This window comes from Pelophylax lessonae, assembly GCF_965119305.1.
Source record: "Pelophylax lessonae genome assembly, chromosome: 1".
Classification (NCBI taxonomy): domain Eukaryota; kingdom Metazoa; phylum Chordata; class Amphibia; order Anura; family Ranidae; genus Pelophylax; species Pelophylax lessonae.
This window is the reverse complement of record NC_138768.1, coordinates 792,135,831-792,149,138: the sequence shown is the minus strand read 5'-3', so window position 1 is coordinate 792,149,138 and position 13,308 is coordinate 792,135,831. Positions and strand designations below refer to the sequence as shown.

Genomic DNA, 13,308 nt, shown 5'->3' with positions numbered 1-13,308 from the left:
GTCTGCGACCAGACAGGGTCTGGAGGAGGACCTGTCTGTCACAATGCAAACTCTGCAGGAGTTTGGTTGGACGATAAATGTTCAAAAGTCGACACTGAGTCCGTCGGTTCGTCTCCCCTATCTGGGAATGATACTGGACTCGGTGCAGGCGAAGGTCTTCCTGCCGGTAGGCAAACTCAGGACTCTTCAGGAGGAAGTCAGGTCCCTCAGGGACGTTCCACACTCGTCTCTGCGGACGTGTATGAGATGTCTGGGATTGATGGTCTCGGCCTTCGAGGCGATTCCTTTCGCGCAGTTTCACACGCGGGGTCTCCAGGCGGAGATCCTGTCCAGGTGGGACGGGCGACCTCAATCTCTGGATCTTCAGATCTCGTTGAGTCATCGCACCAGGGAAAACCTTCTGTGGTGGCTCCAGTCCCGGTTGGTGTCCGGGGGCAAGTCGTTTCGTCCGATCTCGTGGACGGTAATCACCACGGATGCCAGCCTGTCGGGCTGGGGTGGTGTTCTGGGCGTTCTGTCCGCCCAGGGAACTTGGTCGGAGGGGGAGTCTTCCCTCCCGATCAACATTCTGGAATTGCGTGCGATAAGGCTCTGTCTTCATCGCTGGACGGACCGGCTGCAGGGCTGCCCGGTTCGGGTGCAGACGGACAATGCCACGGCGGTGGCCTACATCAACCACCAAGGGGGCACCAGGAGTGCCCGAGCGGCTCGAGAAGTGGCCGACATTTTGTCTTGGGCCGAGACTCATGTCCCGGCGATAACGGCGGTTCACATTCCGGGAGTGGAGAACTGGCAGGCGGACTATCTGAGTCGCCAGACCCTGGATCAGGGGGAATGGTCTCTCCACCCGGCTGTCTTCCAGATGTTGTGCGCGAAGTGGGGTCTTCCAGATGTGGACCTGTTCGCGTCTCGCCTCAACTACAAGGTGAAGAGGTTCGTGGCAAGGACGCGCGACCCTCGGGCAGACGCGTCGGACGCGTTAGTGGCCCCGTGGCATCAGTACAGACTGATGTACGCGTTTCCACCGATTCAGTTGCTGTCCAGGTTCCTTCGCAGGTTACACTCGGAACGCAGCACGGTGATTCTTGTGGCACCGGACTGGCCTCGCCGGTCCTGGTACGCAGACCTCGTGAATCTGGCGGTAGACGCCCCTTGGCGTCTGCCTCTTCGAGACGATCTACTGTCTCAAGGACCGATTTACCATCCTGCTTTACAGTCGCTGGCTTTGACGGCCTGGCTGTTGAGACCGAGGTCCTGAAGGAGAAGGGTCTCTCTCCAGAGGTCGTTCATACTTTGATCAACGCGAGGAAGTCTTCCTCGGGGAAGGTTTATTACCGTACTTGGAAGGCCTATTTTGCCTGGTGTGAGTCCAGGGGGTTTTCACCCCGCACGTACTCGGTTTCCCGTGTGCTGTCTTTCCTTCAGACGGGTGTCGATCAGCGTTTGGCGCTGGCTACGATAAAGGGTCAGGTGTCTGCGCTGGCCGTTCTGTTTCAACGTCCCGTGGCTTCCAACTCCTTGGTTGGCACCTTTATTCAGGGTGTGCGGCATCTGGTTCCTCCTAGGAGGGATCCTTTGCCCCCTTGGGACTTGAATCTCGTTCTATCTGTGTTACAACGTGCTCCTTTTGAACAGATCAGGGAGATCTCGTTGTCTATGTTGTCCAAAAAGGTCGCCTTTTTGGTGGCGATCACTTCGGCTCGCAGAGTGTCGGAACTGGCGGCTTTGTCCTGCAAGTCTCCGTACCTGGTTGTTCATTTGGATAAGGTGGTCTTGCGACCTAATCCTTCTTTTCTGCCGAAACGAGTTTCGGAATTCCATCTTAACGAGGATATTGTTTTGCCTTCGTTGTGCACGAAGCCTAAACATCCAAAGGAGGTGAGATTGCACTCTCTGGATGTTGTTCGGGCGATAAGGGTTTACCTTAAATCGACTGAGTCTTTTCGTAAAACGGACTCCTTGTTTGTTCTTCCGGAGGGTCCTCGGAAGGGCATGGCGGCTTCGGCCTCTACCATCGCCAAATGGATCAGGCAGACCATTGAACAGGCCTATGCCTTGCAGGGGAAGGTTCCCCCTGTGCCTGTGAAGGCGCACTCTACTAGATCTCTGAGTACGTCTTGGGCCTGCCGTCATGGGGCTTCTGTAGCCCAGGTGTGTAAGGCGGCGACTTGGTCGACCGTGCACACTTTCACGAAATTCTACAAAGTAGATGTTCAGGCATCGGCGGATGCTTCCTTTGGCCGCAAGGTTCTTAGTGCGGCTGTTCCATAGGGTCCCTTGTTGGGGACTCCTGGCTGTTGGGATAGTTTTTTGTATCCCCTGGTTTTTTTGTCTTTTCCTGGGTTGTTGCTCCTGTTGAGCACTTATTTTGCTGTTGCCCAGCTGGTTTCCTTCCTTTGGTAAGGTTCCTTTCTTTGATGTGGAGACTGCGTTGCCTTTCGGCGCGGATGCGTTTCCCACCCCTCATGTTTGCACTGCTTTGGGACGTCCCCATATGTGACGAATATGAAGAGGCGGCGACTGTCGGAGGACGTAAGAGAAAACGGAATTTTTGTAAAATCTTACCTGTAAAATTCCTTTCTCTGAGTCCTCCGACAGTCGCCGCCCCCGCCCCTCTTTTGGGGTTTGAATGTATACTCTACTGCTATTCCACTAAAACTGAGATATGGTTGCAGGAAGTAGGAGGGTATTGACTGAGGGGACCACCCCTTGAGGGTGGGATATGTTAAAGCTTTATTGTTAACATATTCTGTTGCCTAGCTACTCCTTCGGAGCAAAGTCTAATACCCCATATGTGACGAATATGAAGAGGCGGCGACTGTCGGAGGACTCAGAGAAAGGAATTTTACAGGTAAGATTTTACAAAAATTCCGTTTTTTCAACTTGTACGCTCCACGCTGGACTGAATATTTTAATTCAAAGCACACGTAACCCCTAACAAAAGTATTTTTATACATATTCAATAAATGTAAAAAAATAAAAGGTTGGTCAAAGGAAAATACAAATGTGCTTACTGTGCTCCCTATCTCTGTGCCTCAGCTGGCTGTTATCATTTGTCATTTATTCCAGCTTTCTTTTTGGGCTACAGGACACCTATCTATATTATGTAGAGAGGGAGATGTTATGTAGACTTAACACCAATGTTTGGATCTAAATACCATTCTTGGTAAATCCTTTTTAGTTTCATAAATCTTTTAAATTCACCAAATGTGAGCTGTATAAATGCTGGCCAAGTGTTCCCAATTCTGTTTCCAACTCTTTGCTGATGGTTTTAATGAGAGTTAGCCGCATGTTCCTATAAACTTCTATTCTGTCCCTTGGATTGCATTCAGGACTTGAGTGCACTTTCAGAAAGTGCACCCAAACCGCATAATACAAGCAGACTGTGATTAAAACTGATTTAGCAGCTAACATAGATTGTGTTATTACACTGTAAAAGAGATGCTGATAGGAAGAGAGAGTAGAGTGATGGTCATACCGGTTTGCTGGTAGCTTTATCAGCCCTCAAAAATTCCACTAGCCCACTCGCAATTTGCGAGTGGAATTTTGAGGCTGGCGAGCTGTGCCCGCCGCTGCCGCCGCCATTAACATTAAAAGCAACTTGCGATTGAGGATGGCGAGCTGTGCCCGCCGCCGCCATTAACATATAGAGCAGCTTGCTATTACTTTCGAAAAGGATGGGCTCTAGGAGCAGAGCTTTGCGCCCAGAGCCCACCCATTCTGTGACAATAGCGAATGAGTATTCGCTATTGTCACAGGGATCCTCCTCCTGATCCTCCTTCTGGCCAATCAGGAGGCAGGTGTTTCCTGATTGGCCAAAAGGCGAACGATTGTAACTGGCCGAGGAGCAGGAGGAGGAGGACTCGGGAGACACGGAGGATGCGCAGGATTGATGAGGAGCCGCCCGCTGCAGGTAAGTACACGCTGCTCTCTGCAAACTGGGCTGGTTCACACAACAGAAAATCGCTCTACAATGTAAGGGGGCACACTAATTGCTCTACAATTCAAGGGGGCACACTAATTGCTCTACAATTCAAGGGGGCACACTAATTGCTCTACAATTCAAGGGGGCACACTAATTGCTCTACAATTCAAGGGGGCACACTAATTGCTCTACAATTCAAGGGGGCACACTAATTGCTCTACAATTCAAGGGGGCACACTAATTGCTCTACAATTCAAGGGGGCACACTAATTGCTCTACAATTCAAGGGGGCACACTGTGATCGCTCTACAATGTAAGGGGGCACACTGTGATCGCTCTACAATGTAAGGGGGCACACTGTGATCGCTCTACAATTCAAGGGGGCACACTGTAATTGCTCTACAATTCAAGGGGGCACACTGTGATCGCTCTGCAATGTAAGGGGGCACTCTGTGATCGCTCTGCAATGTAAGGGGGCACCCTGTGATCGCTCTGCAATGTAAGGGGGCACTCTGTGATCGCTCTGCAATGTAAGGGGGCACCCTGTGATCGCTCTGCAATGTAAGGGGGCACGCTGTGATCGCTCTGCAATGTAAGGGGGCACGCTGTGATCGCTCTGCAATGTAAGGGGGCACCCTGTGATCGCTCTGCAATGTAAGGGGGCACGCTGTGATCGCTCTGCAATGTAAGGGGGCACGCTGTGATCGCTCTGCAATGTAAGGGGGCACGCTGTGATCGCTCAGCAATGTAAGGGGGCACGCTGTGATCGCTCAGCAATGTAAGGGGGCACGCTGTGATCGCTCAGCAATGTAAGGGGGCACCCTGTGATCGCTCAGCAATGTAAGGGGGCACACTGTGATCGCTCTGCAATGTAAGGGGGCACGCTGTGGGCGCTCTGCAATGTAAGGGGGCACGCTGTGGGCGCTCTGCAATGTAAGGGGGCACCCTGTGATCGCTCTGCAATGTAAGGGAGCACTCTGTGATCGCTCTGCAATGTAAGGGGGCACTCTGTGATCGCTCTGCAATGTAAGGGGGCATGCTGTGATCGCTCTGCAATGTAAGGGGGCACCCTGTGATCGCTCTGCAATGTAAGGGGGCACTCTGTGATCGCTCTGCAATGTAAGGGGGCATACTGTGATCGCTCTGCAATGTAAGGGGGCACCCTGTGGGCGCTCTGCAATGTAAGGGGGCACGCTGTGATCGCTCTGCAATGTAAGGGGGCACCCTGTGATCGCTCTGCAATGTAAGGGGGCACACTGTGATCGCTCTGCAATGTAAGGGGGCACACTGTGATCGCTCTGCAATGTAAGGGGGCACACTGTGATCGCTCTGCAATGTAAGGGGGCACCCTGTGATCGCTGTGCAATGTAAGGGGGCACGCTGTGGGCGCTCTGCAATGTAAGGGGGCACCCTGTGATCGCTCTGCAATGTAAGGGGGCACACTGTGATCGCTCTGCAATGTAAGGGGGCACGCTGTGATCGCTCTGCAATGTAAGGGGGCATGCTGTGATCGCTCTGCAATGTAAGGGGGCACCCTGTGATCGCTCTGCAATGTAAGGGGGCACTCTGTGATCGCTCTGCAATGTAAGGGGGCATACTGTGATCGCTCTGCAATGTAAGGGGGCACGCTGTGGGCGCTCTGCAATGTAAGGGGGCACCCTGTGATCGCTCTGCAATGTAAGGGGGCACCCTGTGATCGCTCTGCAATGTAAGGGGGCACACTGTGATCGCTCTGCAATGTAAGGGGGCACACTGTGATCGCTCTGCAATGTAAGGGGGCACACTGTGATCGCTCTGCAATGTAAGGGGGCACCCTGTGATCGCTGTGCAATGTAAGGGGGCACCCTGTGATCGCTGTGCAATGTAAGGGGGCACCCTGTGATCGCTGTGCAATGTAAGGGGGCACCCTGTGATCGCTGTGCAATGTAAGGGGGCACCCTGTGATCGCTGTGCAATGTAAGGGGGCACCCTGTGATCGCTGTGCAATGTAAGGGGGCACCCTGTGATCGCTGTGCAATGTAAGGGGGCACGCTGTGATCGCTCTGAAATGTAAGGGGGCACGCTGTGATCGCTCTGCAATGTAAGGGGGCACGCTGTGATCGCTCTGCAATGTAAGGGGGCACCCTGTGATCGCTCTGCAATGTAAGGGGGCACGCTGTGGGCGCTCTGTAACATAAGGGGGCACACTGTGATCGCTGTGCAACATAAGGGGGCACACTGTGATCGCTCTGCAATGAAAGGGGACACGCTGTGATCGCTCTGCAATGAAAGGGGGCACGCTGTGATCGCTCTGCAATGAAAGGGGGCACGCTGTGATCGCTCTGCAATGAAAGGGGACACGCTGTGATCGCTCTGCAATGAAAGGGGACACGCTGTGATCGCTCTGCAATGAAAGGGGACACGCTGTGATCGCTCTGCAATGAAAGGGGGCACGCTGTGGGCGCTCTGCATTGAAAGAGGGCACACTGTGGTCACTCTGTATTGAAGTGGGCAATGTGATATGCAGGGGGAACAGAGGACACTGATGTAAGAAGAACATTGTTGCACCACCACTACAACCTCCAGGAGAGGAAGGGAGCACGTGAATCAGATGAACTGCACACTGTAAGTCAATATTCTTTTCGGTTACTGGGATTTGTACGCCTCTATAGCTGATGATATTTTTCACTGCTGTATTATGTACTGTTGGGATTTGCAGTCCTCTATAGCTGATGCTATTCTGCAGTATTCTGTATTGCTCCATTCTTGTTCTCTGTAGAGATGTGACACCTTCCTATTCAACAAATTGACCTGACCTTTCTCTTCATTTTTAAAGCCTTTACAAGTTTTTGAAAGCACGTAAAGAAACATGAAACAGAGCACATTAAACTTTTTCATTAAAGCGAAAGCTCAACCTACTATAGTGGAGTCACAATCAAACCCTATAGAAAAAGACAATGAATCAAGAGCAAATCCAGCTGCTAGTTGTAGTTTGCCTCACAACTCAACTGCCTTAACACCTAAGAGGAAAAATGATGGTGATGCTGACAAGACGTTTAGAAAACGCCCTTTTAATACTCATTGGCTGGAACAATTTTCATGGCTTATTTTCTCAGAGGATACAGATACAGCTACGTGTAAAGTTTGCAGTCGGTTCCCCCAAAGTTCTGATGCAAAATGGAAAGACGGGATAAAGGCTCCATTTAAAAGGGAAACCTTTGTATGGCACGAGAAAAGTAACAAGCATTAGGAGAATGTTGATAAAGTAAAGGCTAAAGACAACCCTGAGGAGAGACCTTTAGCTGTATGTGTCAGAAGAATGGACGCAGCAATGTTTCGGCACACGACACACGTGTTTAATATCGCTTATTATGTAGCTAAAAATGAGAAGCCATTTCGAGATGCCAGTTCTGCAGAAGTATGGAAATGATGTGCAGTGCAAAAAATTCATTCATTTCATTGCAAAAACTATCAGAGAAAGTCTTTTGGAAAACATTAAAAAGTCAGCTTTTATTGGTATCATGATTGATGGATCTACTGATCGTACCTCCACTGAACATGCAAACATTTATGTCCGTTATATTTCAGAAGGAGAAATAAAAGAAGATTTTTTGGGTACTTTTGCTCTAGAAAGAGCTACAGCTCAAGGTTACTTCAAAGGATTGACTGCCTTTTTGGATAGTTTAAATCTTAATTACAAAGGCACTTCTTGGGTTGCAGGTTTGGGAACGGATGGGGCTGCAAGCATGCTTGGCCACAAGTCTGGTTTGGCAGTCCAGATGAAAGACATCTGCCCACAGATGATCAGTATCCATTGTGTGGCTCATCGCTTGCAGCTTGCTATCTTGGATGTTTGCAAGGAAGTGCCATACCTACAAACATTTGATGATGTGGTGCGGCGTGTTTTTAGATATTATCATGGGTCTGCCAAACGCCTACAGCAACTAAAAGAAATTGCTAAATCTTTAAGTGAGGAAATCTTGAAACTAAAAGATATACACAGGGTGCGTTGGTTATGCAGCAAAGTTGATGCTTTGCGTGCTTTTCTTCAAAACTGGAAAACAGTGGTGAGGCATTTTGAGCAGATATCAACTGAAGGATCAATTGATTCTGCTAAGGTTAAAGGTATCCTGAAAGACCTAAAACAGGTGAAGTTTGTGAAACTTTTGTATTTTCTACTGGATTTTTATGGCAAACTGAAACCATTGTCAGAAGGTCTTCAAAACAAGTAACTTATGATATGTCACATAAAAACCAAACTGGAACATGCTGTTAAAATTCTCCAGGATCTTTGTAAAGAGAGAGGTAAAAACGAACTTGAATTCCTAGATAAGTTTACAGGTGATGGAACACTTCATGGACTACAGCTGACCAACCTTGAAGCCGGTGAAAGAGAATTTCAATCTATACGCCAAACAGTATTGGCTAAAGCTGAAAGATATCTAATTTTGAGGCTTTCTTCAGTTTCCTCAGATATTGTGCAATCTTTTAATATATTTGACAGCCTGTCCTGGCCAGACAAAGCACACATCCTCAATTTTGGATTGACTGAGTTGCACAGAATTGCAAAGCATGTTTTGCATGAGTTTGAGGACAATTTTGCACTTTTAGAAGCAGTGTGGGCTGACATGAAACTCTCCATTCAAAGTGGACTTTCTTTCAATGAGACTTTGAAAAGAATGAACCAGCAGAAAGAGAGATTCCCCACAATCCTCCGTCTGGTCAACTTCTGTGCCGTGTTGCCCCCAACAACAGCATCATGTGAACGGGGCTTTAGTTGCCAAAACAGAATAAAGACGGTCTATCGTTCATCATTGGCATTAGAGACTTTGGATGACCTTTTGATGATTGCTGTTAATGGACCACCACTCACGGATTACAATCCAAACACAGCCATTGATAAGTGGTATTTTTCATCAGAAAGGGGACGTTACACAGGGCTTGCTACTTCTGTACAACGCACGCCATAGAAAATCTCTGTCTGAAATTGGCTTTATATTGTTATGCCATATTGTTTGGCATGAAGGGAAAACCTGCTTTATTTGCCTTAATGCCACACCTATACTTTTTTGCTTTTATGTTTACATTGATACTGTTAAAGTTGTTGTTGTTGTTAATAATATTTTTTTGTAACTTAATTCTGAATAAAACATTCAAAACAGTGTCATTTTATGAGATATTTTACGGGGGCGTGTTTAGGGGCGGAGCAGGGTAGGGTTTGGGTGTGGCAACAAGTGGCGAGTAACTGTTAAGGCCTGGCTAGTAGCTCATGATTTGAAATTTTGAGCCCTGGCTTTATCACTGTCCAGTCCCCAGGCTGGGACTGGGGAAAGGACACGACTCTATTCCTTAATGCGATAGAAACATTCCCATTGTACAGGAACTAATGGACACAAATCTAGAATTCTCTACGTCACTGTTCTTAAACTGGTGATTAGTTAAAATAATTTATGGTTTACTGTACAACCTTTTACTTCCCTCACCTTCCAAGACAATGAGTACACATTTTTATTTAGTTTCCTTTTTCTTCCTATTACAGAGAATTCATGAAGTGATGAATAGACCTAGCATTACTCCAAACCTGAAGAACATCTTGAATCAGATAAGCACATATGATAACATCCCAAGAAAAAAAGCCAAATTTCAGGTAAGTCTATAGCTGGCCATTCTCTAGTAGAATTTTGTTTGAAAAAATTTTATTTTTGAAAAGTTTGTTTGGTTTTCTAATGGTCGATAGGCTCGAATTGATGGTCATTTTTGTAGTGCTGAGAAAATTCGAAGGATCAAAATGGAAAAAAGCTTCTCGCAGAAATTTCTAACAGTGTATGTGGGTTTCTTTCAGGAATTTCCATTCACACCAAAATGGAGAGTAAAAAGCAAACGGCATTTCTAAGTACTTTAAAACTAAAACTAACATTTAGTCTCCTTTTGGCATGTACTGTTGAGATTTTTCATACAAATGAATAAAATCTAGCCGTATATGGTCAGCTTAAGTCCAGTTAGTTCCTATTCAAATAACACTGCATACAGTTAAAATCCTCCAAGCTGAACTGTTAATAGATAGTGTAAGAGCACATTTCAAACTATTATTCACAGCAGTAAACCATGCATGGGACAAGGACACCCAGGATCAAATGGTGTCCCTTGACAAACCAAGCATGTTTGCCCTGCTCTTTTATTCAGTTCTGGAGGGTCTTTTACAGCAATTACATTGTATAAAACAAACAAAATATCTGCTTAACAGAGCCACTAACTAAGCTGAGGCCAGTTCCTGAATCCTGACTAATAGTGTGTTAACCAACAGAAAGAGGCGGCTCTTGTACCTTTTATAATGTTCTGTCAGCAGTCAGCCTTTTCGTACACGAGAGAGAACCTTGAGCATCTGTATCTGTCAGCTCACAGAAAAAAGCTTGTGGACAGCTGAGAACAGTCACGAGGTCTGCTGCTAGGTAAGATGTTGCCTAGACAACAACAAAAGAAGGGCGCATCGACCTTGTGCATTACCACTAAAAAAGGTTTATTATGATCCAACGACAACTCATATTATACTCCCCAAACGAGTGATGATAAAACCCATAAAAACACGATGGAACCGGTCGTCTCCAAAATATCCAGGTAACCCCTGTACTGGATGACTTGCTAGTGTCAGCAACTCTATGGCTGGACTGACGCGTTTCGAGGGAGGACCCTCTTCCTCCAAGCCAAAACTTGCTACTGAACTGTTTCATTTGCAAGGTATTAAGTAGTCAGCTACTACCGCCCTCCACAAGCCGTTCCGCCCCACAGGAAGCAAAGGTCAGCATGTGAGTGGCGAAGGCATAGGTAAAAACAATACCATGGACTGAGAATAAAACAATTAAATAAATAATCTCCTTTTTAAAATACATATATATATATATATATATATATATATATATAATCAATGTGATATACAATCAGGCTCAAAAAGTGTGTGTGTGTATATATATATATATATATATATATATATATATATATATATATATACAGGGCTTGACAAATTTTCCTGAAATCTAGGAGCCAGCTAAAAGTTACGAGCCAGTTTTTTTTTTTTGTTTTTAAACTAACAACCAAGCTTTATTTAATAAAACAGATACTAAATTTACACATAAATATGACTAGAACCCCACTCTCCTCTATAGCGCAATTGGATGGAAACAGACTGTCTGTCTCTTTCCATCTGATCCGATCCACGGGATGGATAGAAAGTAGAACCACCATCCGTCTGTTTTTGGCGGACAGGATCAGATGGCGGCAGATTACTGCTCCATAGAGGAGAATGAAGGGTCCGATCAGGTCTGCCTGAAAAACTGACAGGCGGACCTGATCAGACAGCCCGTGTGAAAGGGGCCTTCGGCTGTGGCATGGCGATGAGGGGAAAAAAAAAAAGAGATAGATAGAGATGTATATATATATATATATATATATATATATATATATATATATATATATATATATATAATAATCTTTTTTTTTTTAATAATAATAATTGGAAAAAAAAAGAAAAATAATTTTTTTTAATAATTAAAAAAAAAAAAGTATTTTTTTTTTTTTACATTTAAAAAATAAATTAAATTAATAATAACCACACTCTCTGTCAAAGGTAACTAACTGGACAGGGAGATGGGAATGCATTGAGAACAAACAGGCAGTGGAAACAGTCATTACAACAGTGATTACTCCCGGCCACCACAAGAGGGCGCCCGCCAGTTCCCCATTTGAAGCCTCTCATCTCAAGAAGACCGAAAAGCCGGGGCCTCAATTTTCAGACGGCGCGGAAGTCCGTGCGCGGAAGTCCGTGCAAAAATGACAGGACACCTTCTGCAGGGCACCCCAGGCGCCAGGTCGCTAATTCTAGTCACAAATGCGACCTGGCGCCCGGGGTTTGTCGAGTCCTGTGTGTATGTTTTGAATTTTTGTTTTGTTCTTTGCAAGATGTTGTCAAGGACCAGAGGTTTTATACTTCCCAAAGCACTACCAAATCTCTGGGTTCCAGGATACAGAACAGGACTTAGTGTTACTAAACCCACAACAGTAAAATCAGTCTGTATATTCAGTAAAGCATGCTTGCTATACTCACTGTGGCACAGTTTAAACAGCCTTTTTACACAATGCAAAGGATTGACCGCTTATCCTTTGCATTGTGTAGAAAGGCTGTTTAAACTGTCTTCTCTGATGCTCCATGCTCAGTTTGGTTTTTAATACGTAACTGACAATTGCGCGGTCGTGTGATGCTGTACCCAAATAACATTTATGTCCTTTTTTTTCTCACAAATAGAGCTTTCTTTTGGTAGTATTTGATCATCTCTGCGTTTATTTTTTGCGCTACAAACAAAAAATGACCATCAAAAAAAAAACAAAATTTTTTTACTTTCTGCTATTAAACATTCAATGAAAAAGTTGCAAAAATCAAATTTCTTCATCAATTTAGCCCATTATTTATTTTGCTACATATTTTTGGTAAAAAAAAAAGACCCAATAAGCGTATTTGATTGGTTTGCGCAAAAGTTATAGCATCTACAAATTATGGGATATTTTTATTTATTTTTACTAGTAATGGAGATGATCAACGACTTATAGCAGAACTGCGATATTGCAGCGGACATTCTGACACTTTTCACTCCTTTTAGGGACCAGTGTCACTAATACAGTGATCAGTGCTAAAAATATGCACGGTCCCTGTACTAATGACAATTGTTAACATTGAGAGTTGCAGAGCTAAAAACTTGGTATAGTAGTGTCACCATCTGGGTATATACTGTGGGGGTGCACTGAGGGGTTCGCAAGAATTGAACAAAATTTTAATTTCTGGCAAATAAAACGTTTCATTTAAAATAAAGTTACTGTATTGCCAACACTTTTTTCTTTAGTTCTGGATAGAGTATGGGAAGTAACCCCTGCCAGCTTATTATTTGTGGTCTGTCTCCCTGGCTTGATTTTGCTTCCCTTCCTGTAATGGAGGCACAACAAGAAACAAGAAAAAATTTCTATATTCTATAAACGGAGGAGATGTCTCCTCTTAGATGGTTGTTCCTGAAAAAAGGTGCCCCCTTTAAGATGTTCCCTTGTTTCTTGATATGGGGAAAACTCTAAAAAATGTGGATTTCCCCTCTCGCTTTTAATTCTTGGTGATAGTGGTGCACCAAAATTTCGGCAACCAAAATTTTCGGCCGAAAATGGGCCTATTCCATTTCGGCCGAAAATGGGTTAAAGATGCCGAAATTAATAATGGCTGCAACGGGCGCAGCGCAGGTTTCAATAGTCCCGCCTCTGGCCTGCGGCCCGCCTCCCAGTGATGTTAGTACTACGACTATGTGTATGAATGAACTAACACACCGGGCGGGCGGGCGAGCGGCCGCTAATAGCTGTAACTGAGCCCTTCACTT

The 13,308-nt window shown here is 45.7% G+C and overlaps 1 protein-coding gene across 1 annotated transcript in view; it reads left to right on the top strand.

Moving 5' to 3' along the window:
• The window catches only part of LYAR (Ly1 antibody reactive), a 99,719-nt gene that overhangs the window by 38,896 nt on the left and 47,515 nt on the right, over positions 1–13,308 (top strand). The window contains exon 4 of the mRNA XM_082264188.1: positions 9,444–9,551. Within this exon, the coding sequence (XP_082120314.1) occupies positions 9,444–9,551 (108 nt within the window). The remainder of the gene's footprint in view (positions 1–9,443; positions 9,552–13,308) is intronic.